The 20,753-nt window shown below is 45.1% G+C and overlaps 1 protein-coding gene across 1 annotated transcript; it reads right to left on the bottom strand.

Annotated features, from left to right (window-relative positions):
• Positions 1 to 1,543: 1,543 nt before the first annotated feature.
• Positions 1,544 to 19,760, bottom strand: LOC141917646 (disabled homolog 2-like). The gene is made up of 14 exons (XM_074810999.1): positions 19,647 to 19,760; positions 12,411 to 12,550; positions 11,572 to 11,670; positions 11,130 to 11,261; positions 8,564 to 8,644; positions 8,304 to 8,339; positions 7,990 to 8,037; positions 7,746 to 7,808; positions 6,125 to 6,760; positions 5,144 to 5,297; positions 4,107 to 4,634; positions 3,496 to 3,587; positions 2,792 to 2,859; positions 1,544 to 2,073 (listed from the first exon to the last, which is right to left on the bottom strand). Exons 1-13 carry the CDS (start codon positions 19,738 to 19,740, stop codon positions 2,797 to 2,799), a joined length of 2,166 nt encoding a protein of 721 aa, XP_074667100.1. The 5' UTR covers positions 19,741 to 19,760; the 3' UTR covers positions 1,544 to 2,073; positions 2,792 to 2,796.
• Between the last annotated feature and the right edge of the window lie 993 nt (positions 19,761 to 20,753).

Below are 20,753 nucleotides of genomic sequence, written 5' to 3'. Positions count from 1 at the left end.
TGAATTTGGTACTAAGGCTGTCTTCAAATTGACTTTCTTGCTCTCCAGTTCAGCAACTACTTTGGCATTTGATTTCACAATACTATTTCAAGTTTATACTTAGCATTAACAGAAGAACTTCTGACACATCAGCCATCACCACTGGCCAAGAATGTAGCTGTTACAGTCAGTTATTACTAACATATTTCTAAATCAGTTGGTTAAAGAGGTTCTTTAGAAAAGGCACTATTTTCAAGAGATTGAGAACTACCTCACATTAATGGCACAGAGGTGGTATCTGTTCACAAGGAATCTAGGCATGGAGTAAAGCCATGACTGTCTTTCTAATGTCCAACATACTGGAAACATGCTACATTACACCATGTTGTGAGAGATGAGAAACCAGGCCTGTGAGAAACTGTGAAAACATCCTGAGAAAGCAAAAGTTGAGGCTGATCAAAGAAATGCCTCAGACACTCGCAAGACAAAACTATGAGTCACAGGGTGCATTCTGTGGAGGTCGGAGCTGATAAGGCTGCCCCAATAACACAAGATGCAGCTGGAGGAGGGAGCCCTGTGGAGACAGGACGGCTCTGCTCTGGGGCACCTGGACAAAACTTCAAGGGCCATCTGTCCGGTGAATGACCTTTGCTTCATTATCCACAAAATGCATAGTAAAGTTCACACCCCTCAATATGCTAACGAGGGCTAACATGATCATGCTAATTACATCATCCCATGAAACACCTTACCCCTCCCCATACATGGGATACGTAGGTATGTGGGTCGACCTAGGGGACGGACCCAAGGAAAGTGGGTATAAATCAAGGTGGGGGAAGAAAGGGGGGGCCCCTGGAGAGTGCAGTGAAGTGAAGAAGACGGATGCCAGCGAAAAAGACGAATGTCTCCTGTGCCTCCTGGAACCCTCGCTGGCGGGATCAGCTCAGAAACCCAGACCGGTGATCTGTATTTCCCCATTCCCTCTATCTCCCTCTTTTCCCTTTCCCATTAAGAAATGCAAGGCATATTGTATTGCTTGCCACAACTTGCTATATACTTAGCCAACTATCGTGTGTTCAATTAGCACACTGTGAGTAGTGAATAAATGTTTAGACTTGGAGACTTGTTGTCCGCTCCATTGGGGATTTGCGAATCTGAGTCACTTGTCTCCCTCGTCTGAGCGGGACGTGACGCATGTGAGAACTCAAACTGAGCAACATCAGGGACATTCACCAACATACACATGCAAGAAGCCTATCTGCTTGTTCCATTTGTCTGCCAAGCCACCTTAATAAAAAAGCAATCCTAGTAGGTTTCCCTTCCTGAAAAATGCCAGAGTAGCACCAAGACAACAGTTAGTGTCCACAACTACCTCAATGTTCTACAAGAAGTGTTTCAGCTTATGACCCTACAGTGTAGACCTCTAGTATTCAGGACTCCAGCAGTTCTGTTACCCCACACTTAGTCCCTTTATTATACATTTATGGCAGAGCACTACTTTTACCATTATTTAAATGGACAAGCATTGGATCCCCCCCCCCATACAGTTTACATCTTTGTGGCTTTGAGACCAAGTCATATGTTCAGTCACCAATTAGGAGTAGTGTCCACTTAACTTGATAACTGGCTGCTGTTGTGATAACATGCAACTAAACTAGTTGTTTACAGCATGAAGTTTTAGCTACTAATTCAATTCCCTTATGTGAAGGCAGCATTTCTTCCCCAGGTACATTCAGTTCCTATGTTTTAGGACAGTAAGTGCCACAGAAAGAGGAATTGTGGTATCCATATTTACAAGACACACAACTTAGTGTTGCTAAGCTCTTCTGTGGAAGATTGCTAAGAACTAAAGTAAAATTAACATCCACCAATTTGAATTTGGGTCTTCAGCATGAGTCCAACTTTCCATTTGCTTTGCCCCGAATTATCTTCACAGCATGTTCTTTGAGGGTTCATGTTTCTATCCACCTGGACATGTTTTAGATTACAGACATCATGGAACAGCAGCAAGAGTGGCAGACAGCAAAATGAACAAGTAGAAAAGTCACATTGAGAAGAGGTCCAGTTATTCCATTTGTTCTTTTCTGGTTATGCCTAGTATGATGAAAAGGACTTAAGGTTAGGATGACTATAAGTTATAGTTTTACTGTTTAAACTAGCTTAGAGCCACTAAGAACAAAAACTAAAGCAATAAATAGCAACAATTGTCTTCCATTAGAAGCTAGACAGTATTTCAGGGGAAGACTTAGAGGTGTGGCAGAAGAATAGATTTGCCAGTTTGACAGTTCATGTTCTCTAGTCAGTGGTAAAAACGTTTGAGTTACATTAGTTCCTAGTGACAGAAGCTCCAACAGCCCTTATCCTGTTTTTACTGTAATTCACCCAGAGTACAAACCCACAATATCTAGGGGATTAAACTTCAGAAATCTGTATAGGGCACTGTGTGCTAACACCCTCCTAAAGAGGTATCTGAAAGATTTTAGTCAGCCCCTCAGTTTTTCAGTACATTTACTCATTAACTTTCCTCAAGGAAGGAAAATCTAGATCTATTGTGGCCTTGAGATTTAAGTCCATGAAAGAATAATATCTTTATTTCTAAGAAAGTGAAGCCAGCTAAAGCTTAGCCAGAATGCAGCTATATACAAGCCTGAATAGAGGTACTCTAGCAGAAGTGTTCCTTTCAGGACTGTTTGCCATACTTCAGAGGAGCATTAAAGTTAAGCCAGTGTAGTTTTTCAGCCTGCTCTTTGCCAAAGGTTTTCAAGTCAATTTCAGAAAATAAATTAGGTTGTCTTATTAGTGGAAGACTTACCTGATCTATGCAAATGGATTGCCAAAAGGATCACCAAAAGGACCAGAAGATGATTTCTGAGATTCCTTCTAAGGAAGAGATCATAGGCTGTTAGTGGATTTCCAGGTTTCATCAGGTTTATTCTGCATGTTTGTATCAGATAGTTCCTGTTCCAAACACCTTCTGGAAAGAGAATACTGCAGAGTGCCTGCTAAATGCACATTAACTTTAGCAAGAGAAGAAGGGCTCTAAATCCATGTTAGCAGTTATCCTAGTCTGAGGCAATGTATCTTTCAGAAAAGCCTTGTGTACTTAATGAACAGTCATTTGGTGCTGAGCCAGTGGCCATGATGAGGTCTATTTCAGCCAAATGCTAGATGTCTTAAGTCAGCATTCTGGAATTGATCTAGTTTCCACCAAGGGCTTCAAGTGTTGTGTCCCAAATGGAGTGATGTGGTTAAGCCACTTCCTCCCCCAGGGGGTACTGAACATGAGAGCCTCCTATTTGTTCAGCTAATGAGCTGCACGGTCCACACTCCATCTACTCTACAGAGAGGTAAGTATAGCCGAAGTGGAAGACTTCTGCAGCTACATTATTTTACAGTCTTTTGTAGAAGTTCCCAATACAGGGCTGAAAAACTTCCTGGTAGGGCTTGCAGCTTGGGGAACTGGTTACAGACTCCCTGGGGGGGGGAAGGGGCAGTGTTTGGTTTTTTACTACTTACAGATGAGTCACTGAAAAGGTCTGCTTTAGCTTGACTTTCAAACAGGCCATCAGCTGGCAGCACAGTTTGTCGGGGAACAGGCTTTGGTGGTTCTAGGGAAGAGAGAGACATACTACTATATCACTTTAACAAGTACTCGGCTCTGTCTGTGTAGCAACACCAAAGCTCATCTAATTAGGTGCACAAAAACCCACATAGAAGTTGCTTTGAGTGGCCTCACAATTTTATCTCCTGCTTGTCCCTCAGTACACTTAAGCTAGATGGGACTTCTAACACTGTACAGACCTAGTTTACTTCAGTCTAGTCAAGTAGCTTAGGCACTAGGTGTCAGTGTTTGGCTGCTGACATTGGTCAATTCTTCAACATTAGGGAAGATAGAACTAAAAGTTTGATTTAATGGTTACTGAAACAGGATTGAAGGACTATCAGAAAAGAATAGATATCAGTCATCCCACTGCCTGAGCAGCTATCTAAGCAGAAAAAACAAACAAACAAAAATTTTTCAGTCATTTTGGCAGACAGCTTGCTAGCTTCCACATCATCATGATCTGTACTATCTTGAGGAATGCCTACTTTACTGCTAAAATAATTGCTGAAAGCTCCAGAAGCACCTGAAAGGCTTTGCTGCTCTCCTCTCCTTGCTGGTACTGCAGGTGGCTTTGTCAGCTGAAAGTCTTTGAACATTTCCTTGGCATCCTTCATCTCTCTATCACCAAGTGGATCCAGAGCAATAAAAGCATCACTCACTCTCTTGGATAGCTCCTTCTGAGGTGCAGTTCTAGGTGGTGGCTGAGGTGGGCTAGTTGTTGTTGACATGGAGGGCAGTACAGATGAGGTCTGAGCAGGTAGTGTTGAAGATGGAAACACACTATTCTGGAAGGGATTTACAGCACTGGATGGCTGTGCCCATGAAGTAGATGGAACTTGTGCTGGCTGTGCCCAGAGACCAGAGGTCTGAGAGGCTGCTGGACCAAAAGATGCAGGCTGGCTCCAACTTGGCACTGCTTGGGTACCAAAGACAAGTGGTTGAGTAAATCCCGTAGGCTGAGCAGGCATCATAGGCACAGAAAAGACTGACGCAGCCCAAGTGAAGGCAGATGTCTGTGCACTCCATGGCGATGAAGTTACTGGCAAGCCACCTGAGGGGGAGATTGTTGTTACACAGCACTTCAGTGATCTGAAGACCTCAAGTAGGAGTGTATTAGTTCCACCAAGAGTACCAGCAAAATATTTTTCATGTGCTGTTTGCAAAAGACTGTTGATTTACACTTAATTTTAAGTCACTGGAGGGGGAAAGAAGGGGGTTAACATTTTTTACTTAGCTCCATTTTGGTCCTGGAAGAACAGAATGGAGGTTGCTAGAACAGGAGTAGGAACATACATCTATCACTTCTGTGATAGGACTAAGTATTTACCATGTAGTTATTTCTGTGTAAATGATTACCAAGACTGCAGCAGTGCTACCCTGGCCTCCCAAGTTGTGCTTGGCACACTTGAACTTCATGTAACCAAAGCAGCAAGCTGCTGTCAAAGTTTAAGCAAAACACCCCATTCCAGTTTAGGGCTCTATTCACAGAATTGAATAGTTTAGGGCAGACAGCACATGGGTTAAAAGGGCAGTGCACTGCACATGGAGTAAAGGACTAACCTAGACCAGCCAATGGAGGTGCTGTGGTAGGACTTGTTTTGAAGAGGTCCACTGGATTAGCTGGCACAGGTTCCATCTGTGCCACTGAGGTCAAGCTGAGGCGCTCTGTAGTTGGCACAAATAAGTCTGAGCTAAATAAGTCATTCAATGCAGTCTAGAAAGAAAAAAGCTGTTGTGAGATAGCATGGCAGAACACATGCTAGCTTGATTAAGACCCACAAGCTCAGCACTACAAGCTTTTATTTCAGCTACAGCAGAGCAGGGAACTTTGATGCATCATTTAGAGACCAAGTATAAGATTTTCAAACCTCGCCATTTTGTTCACACCTATTGAGATGCATGACATTAAGTAGGTATAATATACAGTAGTTACACGTCAACAGCAGAAGAATAAGACTTAAAGGACTGAATTATTTGCTAGCATGATGAGCACCCCCCCCCCCCCCCCCAACTCAGTCTGCAGTGACCCCTGCAGTTGTGGCGAGGTCAGCAGCAACTGAGTTTTGCATCATTTCAGTGCAAGACAAATGCAGCTGACCCAGAGCCACCCCATGTCTAATCAGGCAAGTGATTGAGATTGCCCTCAGTAGGCAGGTACTGCAAAACTACATAGGTTTCTGTAAGCTAGTACTAGTACCTAATTGTTATGAAACCACAGGCTGATGGGCGTACAACTATCATAACAGGTTCTGACATTATATCAAGTGACAATATACGTATCAGTATACTTACCAGACCTTTACAAAAGCATGGCAGCATTAAGGAAGAAAGTATATAATTTAGTGATCATAGCTACTATGAAGCTGTTAGAATGTACCATGGCTGCAGAGAGGTTAGAGCGAGAGCATGGCAGGTGAAAGAGTAGATGTGTTGTGAAGCTGTTTAGCCAGTTACATAGTAAGAAGAAAGAAAAGCTTCCTTCACCCAGCTTCTTTAAGTAACAGCATGCATATCACCATTAATTACTTGAACATTGTTCACCTTGACAGACCTCCTTCCTCTTCCTGGCTTGGTACTTTGTGGTGGTGGGCTAATTGTTATAGACTCATGTGACATGAGCTGGATATTGCTTTCAGAATCCAGCTTTACTCCATTCTGCAGAGATACTCCTTTGGAAGAGCCTTTCACAAATAGGTTTGACGAGGCTTTAAGAAAGCCATTATGTTCTCTCTCTGCTACCCCATTTGGAGTTCTTGCTGCAGGCAACTTACTCTCAAATGGCCACTGGTTTGTTAGTGCTTCTCGTTTGCCAGTTCTATTAGAAATTTGGTCAAACTGTTTATGCAAGTAGTCAATATCACCATTTGAAGCACCATTACCCACTGGTGTCAAGGTATTCAGACTTTCCTTCTTCTGATCAGCAGATTTTAGAGAATCAAATAAAGGCAGTGCAGGTTGGTCTGGCTGTGCAAAAGGATCATCACTGAAAGGGTCTGGATTAGGTGTGGGAAAGAAGCTAAGATTGGTAGAGAAAGAACTCTCAGGCAAGAAGGGTGGCTGTGGCTTTGGTTGTGGAATAGAGGTTGTGATGCCATTCAAGAAGAGATCTTCTTTTACAAAAGTGTGTTTGGTCTCAATTTCAGACTTTAGATCCACTAACAGAATCTCTTTAGTTTCCTATTTTTTCAGAAAGAAAAAGTAAAGTTAGCTTTATGTATTACTTGCTCCATAGTACACAAGCTCAAGGAAAATAGCTGCAAAAGGAGAGATCCTGGTATCCAACACATCATACTAAGTATTCAGTGTCATGGTGAAGTTACACTAAAGCTTCATTTTATAAGCCATTAAGGCAAACACCACAAGCTGTGGTCAAGTCACAGCTACTTAGTGTCAGAAGCTCAATGTTAAAAGCACCCATTTTAAGATCCCTTAGTTAAATATCAGATGCTTTTTCTACAGCCTAGAGACTGTAGAGTCATTAAGCACTAATGCTTTCACTTGAGTCAAGAAGCCCTGGTTGAATTCTAGTCCTTTGTTTTGACAAGTTGTGAAGTCACACTGCTTTAGCACAACTTCAAGTTGCAGTCTCAGCTTTGAAGTAAGATTAAAGACTGGGTCCCTAGCTGGACTGTCACCTATTGCAGCACCAATTGGATCATAGCTGATGGTGGCTTATATTGCTAGCATAAACCAGTAGGATTTTTGGGGTCACACTGAGCTATGACAAGCTAAATGCATACTTCTGTGGAGTTAGGCCACCCACATCTTGAGCTAGGGCCACCCATCTAGAATGGCCAGGAGTCCATAAAATGAGATTCAGCTTTAATGATCTTTAGTTGAGTTTCTGTAACAGCTCTCATAACAGCAGAGGCATGTACTGCTAGTACATATTTCTGAAGACATCTGACTAACAATACAGGATTATCTGTCACACAGTCTCAAGTGAACTCTGCTGGTTAAGGATGACGCTAGCCATCAGTGTGCAAGCGTCTTAGGGCTATAATAGTATTTACTTACTAACTAGAGCAGCTAAACAAATGTCTTGGTGAAACCAGAACTAACAAAGTAAAAAAACCAAACCAAACCAAAACCAAATCTATTACTAGGACAAAGTTTGCTCTCAAAGCAAGAATCAAAGGCAGCTAAGCTAGATTCTACTTACTGTGGGACTGCTCACATCAGGAGGCATTGACATATCCCCAAACAAGTCCATCTGGTCAACTCCCTCGAAGCCAGAAATATTGAAAGAATCAATATCTGTTACAGTTCTTGCAAGAGCAAGAATTAAGCATTATGCAGATCTATTGCAAACACATCTATAAATACTGCATTTCCCACACAATGTGGAGGCAGTCAGTTATAAACTCCTTAATGGCATCAGCATAAAGTTCTAAAATTTAACCTACCAGTTTCAGTTTGCCAGCTTGATCAGCAGGTAGTGCCTCACTACCATTCTGTAATAGATGGACAACAGCGTCAATGATAATTGGAATATCAAAACTTGCCTTAAGCAAGTGACTTGCAGACTTGAAAAAGCAAGTAACGGAAAGAGGAAGTATGAGGGAGATCACTACTTAATATTAGTTTTGGAGAACCCTTTTACTCCCATTTCCAATGCAATTGGGCATCTGATGTTGCCTCCATAATACTAGCAGAAAATCAAAGCTATTGTATCCCAGCAGCATACTGAATCAAGTGAGGCTGAGTTGGCACGACTTACCTCAGTCTTACTTGCTTCTTCACTCTTTAGAGAAGGCTTTTAGTACCTAGATATCATGTAGAACATCCAAAGCCTCTTGCTTTGGAGACCTTCCCAGATCTAGGAGGTAATCAAACTGCCAGTACAACTACCAACCAATAGCCTCAAGTGATCCTGGCTCTAGACAGACCTCAGTATCAAGTATCACAAGAGCCCAAAAACCAAGCCAAAGCAAGCTTTATTTCTGTGTAGACTAATGCAGTTTCTATCATTTTACTTGCCCTTTTATTGTCTTCTTCCTTCTTCTTCATATTATATATTAGCTGGAAGAGGTCCTTAAGATCAACAACTAGAGGCTCAGCCTGAAAAAGAATGTAGATTTTAGGCCATGTACTACTTCACAGCTTGCTTCAGTAGAAGTCCAGGGAGCAGCAAGCTGAACTTTAAGTGGTGCAACACCAAGGTTGAGATAACAGGAAAAGCAAGAGTTTAAATGACTGTCTAGTCTCTGCATAAGAGAGCTTATGCAGAATCCAAGCTGTTTGTGCCCCATTACCCTTAGAACTCCCCAGGGAAAGTGACTGTACTTATGCCAAGCCTGCCTTTTTTTTTTTTTTTCCCTCTAAAATCACGTAGTGCAACATTTCATAAGTACATAGCAAGTCCTAATCACATTTCCTTAAAAGTGCAAAGGGTATCCAAACCCTCTGGTTGTCTCATGAGAAAAGCAATTTGCCTCCCTCTGTTTTTTTTACCAACTCCAACGCTGAACCTGGAGAAAGCTTTTATAGATAGTACTACATTTACTTTAAACACTATGCAAATGGTGAATCAGTGATGCAAGCATAAGGTAAGATTATCATCAACTCAAGTGTGTGGAGCAGACACCAGCTTTAAGTGATATCTGTATCACGATAAAAATTTAGTGTGAATTAGAAAGGCACCGCATTCCCTGCACACCCATTAACAATAATGTTTTGAGTAGTTGCTGAGATAGTGGCAGGTTCAGCTACACTGACTTGGATCTTTTGCTTGAGGCACGTAGCAGCTGTGTCAGTATCTAAGAGTAGGGCAAGTCCTCCTGCTCAGGCACTACCTTTAGGCTCAAGCAGAGAATCTATTGAACAGATCTCACTGTTTACATGTGAGCATCATCCTCTCCTAATCAAGGATTTTAGACATGCAACTGCAGGAAGAGCTATTTCAAGAGTTATCACCTTTGACAAACAGTACAGCTGCAGCAGTCCAGAGCTGCAGAAGTTCTTACTTATCAGCTAGACAAGTTTGTCTTAAAAACAACTAGCAGCAAGTCAAGAGCTTTCTACAGTTTGGCTAAGCTTATAGACTGGCAAGCAGCACCCCATGGTGAAAAGCTCAGAGAAGACTCCACTCCAGAGCACACACAGAAGGCTTTTGTACTTGATCTATAATTCCAGTGAAGCCAGTACAACACAGGACTCTGATAAACTAATAAAACAGGCTTAGGAGAAGGCATTACAGCTATTACTAGAGTAATAACATGCTTCAACAAGGAACTCTTCAGTCTCACCTGTAGTGGGTCTGAAGTGGTCAACAGTTCTCCAGGAGGACAGACAGGGACATGTATGAGGAAATTACCGGCTTTGAAGCCTTGGCTATTCAAGTCATTAAAATGACTATTATAAAGACATTATAATGACAAGCTAATAAATGATAAATATTCAGCTTAAGTTCATGTCATTTAGGAAGCTGCATAATACTCAGCAGTAATTCCAAGTACTTGTTTCCAGTACTGCTTATGCACAGCTTCTCTTCATAGAGACAGGCCCTGCATATGGGTTTCCCCCATGTAGAAATACTGTAACAGAAAGCTCAGAATCCCTCCCAGAAGTAACTCTACAAAAAGGATATTGAATTACTCGAGCATGTCCAAAGAAGGGCAACGAAGCTGATGAAGGGTCTGGAGCACATGTCGTACGAGGAGCGGCTGAGGGAACTGGGGGTGTTTAGTCTGGAGAAGAGGAGGCTGAGGGGAGACCTCATCGCCCTCTACAACTACCTGAAAGGAAGCTGCAGAGAGCTGGGGATGAGTCTCTTTAACAAAGTAACAATTGATAGGACAAGAAGTAATGGCCTCAAGTTGCACCAGGGAAGGTTTAGACTGGATATTAGGAAGTATTTCTTTACAGAATGGGTTGTTAGGCATTGGAATGGGCTGCCCAGGGAGGTGGTGGAGTCCCCATCCCTGGAGGTGCTCAAGAGTCAGGTTGACATAGCACTGAGGGATATGGTGTAGTTGGGAACTGTCAATGTTAGGTTAATGGTTGGACTAGGTGATCTTCAAGGTCTTTTCCAACCTAGATGATTCTGTGATTCTAGGAGAACCAGACCTACCATTCATTGGCCCCAGAAACTCTGTTGCACAAGACAAAGCACTGTGAGAACTAAACTAGTGCAGTTCTAACATCTTTCCTGCTAATTCTGAGTGAAGCTCTAGATATCTGACTCAAGAATTAGCATTCTCACTGACAACAACAGGCCACTGTACAGGAAAGCCCATAATAACAGCTCCATTCATCTCACTAATGACTTCCATGGTGCATGGACATGTTAAACAAGATTAATCATAGTAAGCAAGGCTACTTGAGTGTTTTTATTCTGGACTACAGAGAAGCTGAACAAGATAAAAGCCACTTGTGATACAGTCAATTCCTACTGCCCTTCTCTAGGAGAAGAACCAGTCCATCTGTGCTGATGTTCCCCTACACCTCATAGGGCTACTAGCAAAACACTACACCCTTATCAGATATTAAGTGTTTACACAATAGCATTACTCACAGCAAGTGAAATAAGGCTTCTGATCCATACCTGTTGTGCTGTTTTTATTGCAAAAAACTGATGCTGGCCTTCTCCTCCACAAATATAGCCAAAGGCACGATTGTCTGTTACATCCCGAGCAATAAAGGAGACTTTGTTTACTGGATGCTCATGCTCTATGACCTAGAATGGGGGGGGGGGGAATATTAGTTTAAATTGCAGGAGACATAATAGCTGTTCTTCTCTATAGTTAGCATTAAGATTGTTAGAAGGCTCCAGTTCAAGACTCTGATTTATCAGGCTTTGACTAACCACAATAGGATGTAGCTATCTTTCTAGCAGGAGGCTCCAGCTTTACAACCCATTCCACAAGCCAATTCTGATATGCAGAAAGGGGGCATGATGCTGTTAATTAATCTAGTTCAGATTAGCCTAACTTTCAAGCACCTCACTTGCTTTAAGAATCACAATCAAAGAATGAGTCATATCTTACCCCACTTTTCTCATTTATTATCTTGATACCAGAGAGGGAGATGTTCACCCAGATCTTCTGTTTGCGTTGACCTTGGGAACGGGCTGCCACTGCCATTCCCTGAAGAGGATGAATATCAAAATAGTGATGAGACTTCCATTAGATTGAGCTTTAACTTGTTTCCTTACATTTCTCATGAGCCCATGCTGTGACTGTACTAGTGCTAATCTAGTTATTCCTACACAACTGTACAATTAGAGCAGCATTCTTCTTGCAACATATGCCTGACTAGGTTAGAAATGACACCTCAGAACTAGACTGTGTTTCATCCGTAAGTGTTCAGGAACTTTAAAGCCTTCTATCTTAGTTCACAGAACTGCTGTAATAGCAGCATCCTTACCAGCTTTTGTGGCCCAATTGAAGCTATGTGAGGGTTCTGCACTCCAGAAATAATCATCTTGGTTGCTGCAGGGTCTCGTTTATTCTTTGTCTTATCTATATCTCTTGGTGTCACCATTGCCACAGGGTGCCAACTTGTGCTTTGAGTTCTTATGTTAAATTGCACAAAGTTTTCCCCTTCCCCACCCAAAACCCAAGCTTGCTATTTGGGATCAAGTTCATGCTATTAGCATCCATACTGAGTGCCAACAAGAGACCCAAAGAAGTATTCCCAAGACATTAGAGAAACACTGTCCTTTAAGCAAGGGGTTACAGCTTTAGAATTAATGTCCATCTAGGATAGTGCTGTTATTACTATGTTACCATTAAGCTGTATTTTAAGTTATGTCAAAGTGACCATTTGATCAGCTTTCTGAAGGCTACCCAGATGATGTTCCTTACATGCCATCTCAAGCTTTTACCTTCAGCTTCATCATTGAATCCTGACTCATTTTGTCACCTCTTGCCTCTGGGACATCATCAATGCCAATGAGTTTAGCTTTGTATCTTACACCATCACCTTGGAATCTGGCCAAGAGAGATTCATCTGTCTTTTCTGGCCCTGGAAACAGAGAAAGGTTTGTGGGGTTTGGGTTTTTTTGTCTTGTTTTTTTAAAAAGAGAGAAAAGTCTTTGTTGTGGCTTTGAGAGGTTTTTTAAATATAAAAAAATACATCATATTAGTAGATATTAAAACTGTCCCTTGAGTATAACTGAATAACCATCTCAGTCCTTCCAGTAGTGCATGCACTGCAAGATAGTTACTCCTTTAAGGTTAGTGTTCTTACAGAATCTGGCCTCAGTTCAGAGTGGAGCCTAATGCTTACTATTTGGGGACTTCAAGAACAATCATTTGCCACATAAAAGACTAACATATTTATAGGCAACAGCCAAGTAGATCTAAGTGCTTGTGGTGGTTTAGCCCCTGCCAGGGTCTGAGACCACGCGGCCACTACCCCTCCCCCACAAAGGGAGTGAAATACAAAGCCCCAAGACTGAAATAAGGAAAGGTTTAATACAACAGTGCAACAGCAACACAACAAACAGCAACAATAACAATAACAGTAATAGTGATAGCAATGAACAGGGCAAAATAGCTACCAAGTACAGCAGTGGGAAGCACGATGTACAAAACCACGAGTGCATGTGACCTGCCGGGATGTGACGTCCGCATGGTATCTGAATAACCCGGCTAGAGCTCCCCCCCCACTGCTGGGGAAACTTAACCCTATCCTGGCTAAACCAGGACATAATCCACCCCTTTATTCTATACCATGTGCGTCACATCCAGCTGCCACTTAGCAATTAGCATTGACAAGGAAAAATTAACAAAAACACAGTATAATTCACGGTGTGTTTTCACCCACAATCAAGTCCCCTTGTGGTACGCATCGGACCTCTCCATCCTTTTGCATCACCCACCAGGTGCACCCAGGTCCTTGAGCAAAAACAATCCCGTGGATGGGTTTGCCTTTGCCCGGCGCAGGACTAACCCAGACCATTTTTCCCAGCAGATCCCTCATGCGCACCACAGGGACTTTATCCCCGTCTACAACACGTGGGAGTTTTGACTGAGCCGGGCCAGCTCGATTGGCAGATCCTCTTGTGTTCACTAACCAAGTGGCCTTTGTCAGATGTGTGTCCCAGTGTTTGAAGGTTCCACCCCCCATTGCTCTCAAGGTAGTTTTTAACAGTCCATTGTAGCGCTCGATCTTCCCGGAGGCTGGTGCGTGGTAGGGGATGTGGTAGACCCACTCGATGCCGTGTTCTTCTGCCCAGGCATCTATGAGGTTATTTCGGAAGTGAGTCCCATTGTCCGACTCAATCCTCTCTGGGGTGCCGTGTTGCCACAGGACTCGCTCTTCAAGGCCCAGGATGGTATTTCGGGCGGCGGCGTGGGACACTGGATAAGTTTCGAGCCACCCAGTGGTTGCTTCCACCATTGTGAGCACGTGGCGCTTGTCTTGGTGGGTCTGTGGCAGTGTGATGTAGTCGATCTGCCAGGCCTCTGCATATTTATATTTCATCCATCGATCTTCATTCCGCTGGGGCTTCACCCGTTTGGCTTGTTTGATTGCAGCACACGTCTCACATCCGTGGATGATCTCTGCGATGGTGTCAATGGTGAGGTCCACCCCTCGATCTCGAGCCCACCTGTATGTTGCATCTCTGCCTTGGTGGCCCGAGGTCTCATGGGCCCACCGGGCTATGAACAGTTCACCGTTACGCTGCCAGTCCAAGTCCACCTGAGCCACCTCGATCTTAGCAGCCTGGTCCGCCTGCTGGTTATGTTGATGTTCAGCAGTGGCCCGACTCTTGGGTATATGGGCGTCCACATGGCGCACCTTCACAACGAGGTTCTCCACCCGGGCTGCAATGTCCTGCCATACTTCAGCGGCCCAGATGGGTCTGCCCTTGCGTTGCCAGTTGTTCTGTTTCCATTGCTGCAACCACATCTACAGGGCACTTGCCACCACCCACGAGTCAGTGTAGATATAGAGCCTCGGCCACTTTTCTCGCTCAGCAAACTCCAAAGCCAATTGGATGGCTTTCACCTCTGCGAACTGGCTCGATTCACCTTGTCCCTCAACAGCTTCAGTGGTTTCTCATGTGGGATGCCACACCGCAGCCTTCCATCGTCGATGTTTTCCCAAAATGCGACAAGACCCATCAGTGAACAGGGCATATTGTTTTTCTTCCTCTGGCAGCTCGTTATATGGTGGGGCCTCCTCAGCACGTTTCACCTCTTGTTCTGGTGACATCCCAGCATCTTTGCTCTCTGGCCAGTTCATGATCATTTCCACTAATCCTGGGGGGTCGAGGTTCCCTATTCGAGCCCGTTGTGTTATCAACGCAACCCATTTACTCCACGTGGCATCTGTTGCATGATGTGTGGAGGGAGCCTTTCCTTTGAACATCCATCCCAGCACCGGCAGTCGGGGTGCCAGGAGGAGCTGTGTCTCAGTGCCGACCACTTCTGAGGCAGCTCGAATTCCTTCGTACGCTGCCAGTATCTCCTTCTCAGTCAGGGTATAGTTAGCTTCAGAGCCTTTGTATCCCCGGCTCCAAAAGCCTAGAGGTCGGCCTCGGGATTCCCCATCTGCTCTCTGCCAAAGGCTCCAGGAAGGGCCATTCTCCCCGGCTGCGGTGTAGAGCACGTTCTTAATCTCCTGCCCTGCCCGGACTGGCCCGAGGGCCACTGCCTGGGTAATCTCCTGCTTAATTTGTTCAAAGGCTTGTTGTTGCTCAGGGCCCCATTTAAAATCGTTCTTCTTGCGGGTTACGTGGTAGAGAGGGCTCACAATCAGGCTGTAGTTTGGGATGTGCATCCTCCAGAACCCCACAGCGCCCAGGAAAGATTGAATCTCTTTTTTGGTGGTTGGTGGGGCCATGGCTGTTATCTTGTTTATCACCTCCATTGGGATGTGGCGGCGCCCATCTTGCCATTTTATTCCTAGGAACTGAATCTCCCTTCCAGGCCCCTTAACTTTCTGTCACTTGATGGCAAAACCAGCCTTCAGGAGGATTTCAATTACCTTCTTTCCTTTCTCAAAGACTTCCTCAGCTGTGTCCCCCCATACAATGATATCATCAATGAACTGCAGGTGTTCTGGAGCCCCACCTTTCTCCAGTGCAGTATGGACCAGTCTATGGCAAATGGTGGAGCTGTGTTTCCACCCCTGGGGCAATCGATTCCAGGTGTACTGGATACCCCTCCAAGTGAATGCAAACTGTGGTCTGCACTCTGGTGCTATTGGAATGGAGAAGAACGCGTTAGCGATGTCAATCGTGGCGTACCACTTGGCTGCCTTCGACTCCAGCTCATATTGGAGCTCTAGCATGTCCGGCACTGCAGCACTCATCGCTGGCGTAACTTCATTCAGGCCACGGTAGTCCACGGTCAGTCTCCATTCGCCATTAGGTTTTCTCACTGGCCATATAGGGCTGTTGAAAGGTGAGTGAGTCTTGCTGATCACCTTCTGGCTTTCTAGTCGACGGATCAGCTGATGGATGGGGACCAGGGAATCTCGGTTAGTGCGGTACTGCCGCCGGTGCACTGTCTTGGTAGCAATTGGCACTCGCTGCTCTTCAACCTTAAGCAACCCCACCACCGAGGGGTCCTCTGAGAGGCCGGGTAAAGTGGACAATTGCTCAACCTCCTCCAGGGCAGCTATATCAAAGGCCCACCGGTACCCTTTTGGGTCTTTAAAGTACCCTCTCCTGAGGAAGTCTATACCTAGGATGCACGGGGCATCTGGGCCAGTCACAATGGGGTGCTTATGCCAGTCCTTCCCAGTTAAGCTTACTTCAGCTTCTAATAGGGTCAGCTGTTGGGACCCCCCTGTCACTCCGGAGATACAGATGAGTTCAACCCCACTGTGGCTTGATGGCATCAGGGTGCACTGTGCGCCAGTGTCTACCAAGGCCTTATATTCTTGTGGGTCTGATGTGCCAGGCCATCGGATCCACACCTTCCAGTAAATCCAATTATCCCTTTCCTCCACCTGGCTGGAGGCAGGGCCCCTCTAATCCTGCTCACCATCACTCACTTGATCTAAGAGTGACTCCTGCAAGAATGACTTCCTGGTCCCCTCAAGAGGGTCAAGCATACTGTTGGCCATTCTATTCTGTCTGGGGGATTTCTGACTAGACACTGGAGCTGCATCTCTCTTGGAAGACTCCCCTTTCATGGTAGTCTTCCCTTTCAGTTGCTGTACTCGTGTAGCTAGGGTGGAAGTGGGCTGTCCATGCCACTTCCTCATGTTTTCCCCATGGTCGCGGAGAAAGAACCACAGGGTGCCCTGTGGTGTGTGTCTTCCACTGCCCTTCTCTTGGGTGGGGAATCGCCTGCTTCTAATAGCTGAGACATCGGCCCGTGCAGGTGGAACATAGGACATGTCCTGTTCCATTTTCTGGAGCCTCTGAGACAGTTCCTCTACGGCTGAAACCAAAGCATGTTGGGAGGAAGGGAGACTTCCCTCATAGTGCCGGAGCTGCATAGTCACTTCATCTACTGTCTGAGTGTCCCACCACCAGGATGCTGCTGCTAATGCTTTGGAATGTCCCTCTGGTCCACTTTGCAGGAACTTCCGCCACATCGACTGTGTGCAAGGGGCCTGATCTGGATCCATGGGTGACTGCTCATCATTCAGATCACCATAGACCATGTCAAACACAGCCATTTCCCTGAGGTTCTGAATGCCTCTCTCCATGTCGGTCCACTTGCCTAACCAACATAGAGCACCATCCTTGTAGGGGTACCTCTCCCTCACAGCGAGCAGGAGTCGCCTCCAAAGGCCGAGGGTTTGAGCCTGTTTCCCTATTGCCTTGTCAATACCAGCCTGCTTGGCTAAAGGTCCCACCTGCTTGGCCTCTCTCCCCTCCAATTCCAAACCAGCAGCTCCACTATCCCAGCACCGGAGCAACCAGGTGCAAATTTGCTCGCCTGCAATGCGGCTGAAATCCTTCCGCATATCTTGCAACTCACTGAGGGATAGAGATCGGATGGTTACCTCCGGCTCTTCCTCCTGCTCTCGTGATGGGCCTGGTCCATTATCACCCTGTGCACTGCGAGGGGATTTTTTGGTGTAATTTGTTTTCCGTATCGGGGCAACTGATATTGGTACTGCTTGTCCCTCTGGCTCAGCTGCTGTGCTGGTGGAGGCGACCAGTACTGGCGCTGCCTGTCCCTCTGGCCCAGCTGCTGTACCAGTAGGTTCACTTTCAGACCCTGCAGCCCCTTCTCCCCCTTGAGGGCAGTGATCAGTGTTAAGGGCGATGCGGTAAGCATGGGCAAGCCCCCAGCACATCGCAGCGAGCTGCGTCTCCCGGGGTTTGTCAGATTGGCAGCACACCTTTTCCAAACACTCTACCAGTTTATCAGGACTCTCCATTTGTTCGGGAGTAAAATCCCAGAACGTTGGGGGTGACCACTCACTCAGGTACTTGCCCATCTTCTCCCACACACCTTGCCATTTATAGCTATCTGCCCCCGGGGCAGGTTTCCGGGTGGTGCTATTGTTGGAGAAGTACCGCATGGCCCAAAACAAGATCTGGCAGACATTCAGAAAGCACAGAGCCGCAAGCACACTGGCCTGGGTGCTCCAGGGATAGCTGAAACTCTCAAAAACCGAGAGGATCTCTTCCCCTGGCTCACCCTTAGAGGGGGTGAGACCCTTAACAAAAGACCAGGCAGCAAACAGGTACCGGTTCACCCCCACAAGCAGCAAAACGAGCCCATTATAAGCAGACAGTAACCAGTAGACCAGAACAAGACCCTTGACACATTTTCCACCGAGAACATACACCAGCACTAGGAGCACAGAGTGGACGTGAGGATTAATCCAGCCCCACCACGCAAGCAAGTTGCCCAGCATAGCAAACATTTCTTATCAACCAATACAAGTAAAAACAGAAAAATTACACTTAACAGATTGCTCTAACACACTTCTCCTTTTGTCCTTATTTCAGTCTTCTCCAGCCTCACGTTGGGCGCCAAAGTTGTGATGGTTTAGCCCCTGCCGGGGTCTGAGACCACGTGGCCGCTGCCCCTCCCCCACAAAGGGAGTGAAATACAAAGCCCCAAGACTGAAATAAGGAAAGGTTTAATACAACAGTGCAATAGCAACACAACAAACAACAGCAATAACAATAACAGTAATAGTGATAGCAATGAACAGAGCAAAATAGCTACCAAATAACAGCAGTGAGAAGCACGATGTACAAAACCACGAGTGCACCGCGCTCCCACGCCAGGAAAATGTGACCTGCCAGGATGTGACATCTGCCTGGTATCTGAATAACCCGGCTAGAGCTCCCCCCCCACTGCTGGGGAAACTTAACCCTATCCTGGTTAAACCAGGACAGTGCTAAACACCACCAAGCAAAGTGCTACTTCCCATGGCCATACAGAATGTTCAATAAGCCTTTTAGATGTTAGCCTCTAATTCTGGCATAGTCAAATCTCTTCTTGGCATGCAAGAATCACCTAGTCCCTGTGCTAGAACTTTCTATCAGCACCATCCTACAAGTCCTGGTACCCCCATCCCTGTAATCACTTTTAGCTATATTTGCTATTTCCACTGTTCCCACTACTCAGAACTGTTTGGTTTTCTTCTCTGCATGCTCAACATGCTCAGAGTATGTGCCTAGGTATGTACCTCTGAGGTAATTACATTTACATGACCTAATCTATCAAAAAATCTATTATCTGATCTACAATAATTCTCATTAAATGAGTTTTCTAGCTTCTCTGGACTAGAATCTGTATCTGTGTCCAGCATGTCACTCCCTCTCTAGAGGGAGGGAGGAATTAAGTTCAGGTTCAGACTGACAGCTACCAGGATGGTCCTGGGTCTGGTCACCTCCTCAGTAGGCTTTCATTTCTCCAGGCTTTTGGTGACTTGTCAGACTCAGCAAATGAGTCATTTAAAGTGGAACTGAGAGCTTCAGAACTTAAAGCTGGAAAAAAACCTTTCAAGCTAAAAGGCTACCTTCTGGTTAGATTTATTTTACTAGCTTATTTATTCACTCTTCCAGTCAGCTTGAAGCCTCAGAATTATTTGAACTATGGTGTGAGGGTGATCTTAGTTTTAGGCAAGTGCAAAAGATTAAAGGAGACTGACTAGAGGAAGTGTTCAAGAGGTAAATATTCCTTACTTTTCTTTTTTTCCTTCTTCGAAGGTTGTGCTTTCAGTGGAGCCTGTTGCTCAGGCTGGCTGTTGATAGTAGCAGTTTCAGCTTCAGTAGACATGATGAGATAGTGGTCAGCTATGCTTGCTATAGTTTTTAAAAATCCAAATAACAATCAGTAGGCAGGAATAATATTTTACCTTGAAGAATAAATATTCTATTAGACCTGTTAGTCCAGTTTTTTTCTGTTGAACACTGAAGCCCACTAATACCTGAATATATGCTCTCTAGGAGTTGAGCTTTAAGACATTCCACCCAGCTTCATGCTGGAAAGAAGAAACAGCAACTTCAAGGCACTGAGTCCTACCTGTCAGTGATCCTGCTTCCCCAGTTTAGTTGGCAAAGCTACACCCAGCTCTGGTGTTACACAGCCACAGTAAGTATCTGACTCTGAAGTAAAGTTAAGGGGCAATAACAAACAAATAACCTAGGAAGGAACAAATATACACAAGCAAGACCTCACTTTGGCAGCTGTAAAGTGGTAGAACTCCAGATTGACAGTTATCTTTACACTCTAGTCATCCCTCCATTATTGCCATCTGTCTCCATCCCATGGAGGCCAGATCACTTATTTGCATAGACCCACACAGCCACAAAACTCCAAGGTGGGGGAAGATGGTATTGTGGGTTGACCTTGGCTGGATACCAGGTGCCCACTAAGCCACTCTAACACTCCCCTCCTCAACTGGAGAGGGGAAAGAAAATATGACAAAAGGCTTGTGGGTCAAGATAAGGACAGGGAGATCACTCACCAATTACCATCACAGGCAAAATAGACTCAACTCGGGGAAATTTAATTTATTACCAATCAAATCAGTAGGGTAATGAGAAATACAACCACATCTTAAAAACACCTTCCCCCCACCCTCCCCTCTTCCCAGGCTCAACTTCACTTCCAGTTTCTCTACCTCCTCCCCCCGAGCAGTGCAGGGAGACAGGGAATGGGATGCACACAAGTCTGAGCTTCTCCACGATAGGGGTATTTGTAAGGGTTCAGCCATTCTCAGTGTTAACAATTCGGTTTGAGAGTGTTAATGACAGCTTTATGGCCAGTTTACAGGACAAACTCTTATC

This window comes from Strix aluco, chromosome W (genome assembly GCF_031877795.1).
Source record: "Strix aluco isolate bStrAlu1 chromosome W, bStrAlu1.hap1, whole genome shotgun sequence".
Taxonomy (NCBI): Eukaryota; Metazoa; Chordata; class Aves; order Strigiformes; family Strigidae; genus Strix; species Strix aluco.
Note: the sequence above shows the minus strand (reverse complement) of the source record. Positions and strands in the feature narration are given on the sequence as shown.

Bases quoted from the DNA above. Each gene is read 5' to 3' on its own strand.
- LOC141917646 (XM_074810999.1), bottom strand. From the start codon at position 19,740: ATGTCTACTGAAGCTGAAACTGCTACTATCAACAGCCAGCCTGAGCAA. The intron at 12,551-19,646 runs GTAAGGAATATT...CTCTGTTTCCAG, and splicing joins GAAGAAGGAAAAAAAGAAAA to GGCCAGAAAAGACAGATGAA. The intron at 8,645-11,129 runs GTATGGATCAGA...ATTCTTTTTCAG, and splicing joins CAATAAAAACAGCACAACAG to GCTGAGCCTCTAGTTGTTGA.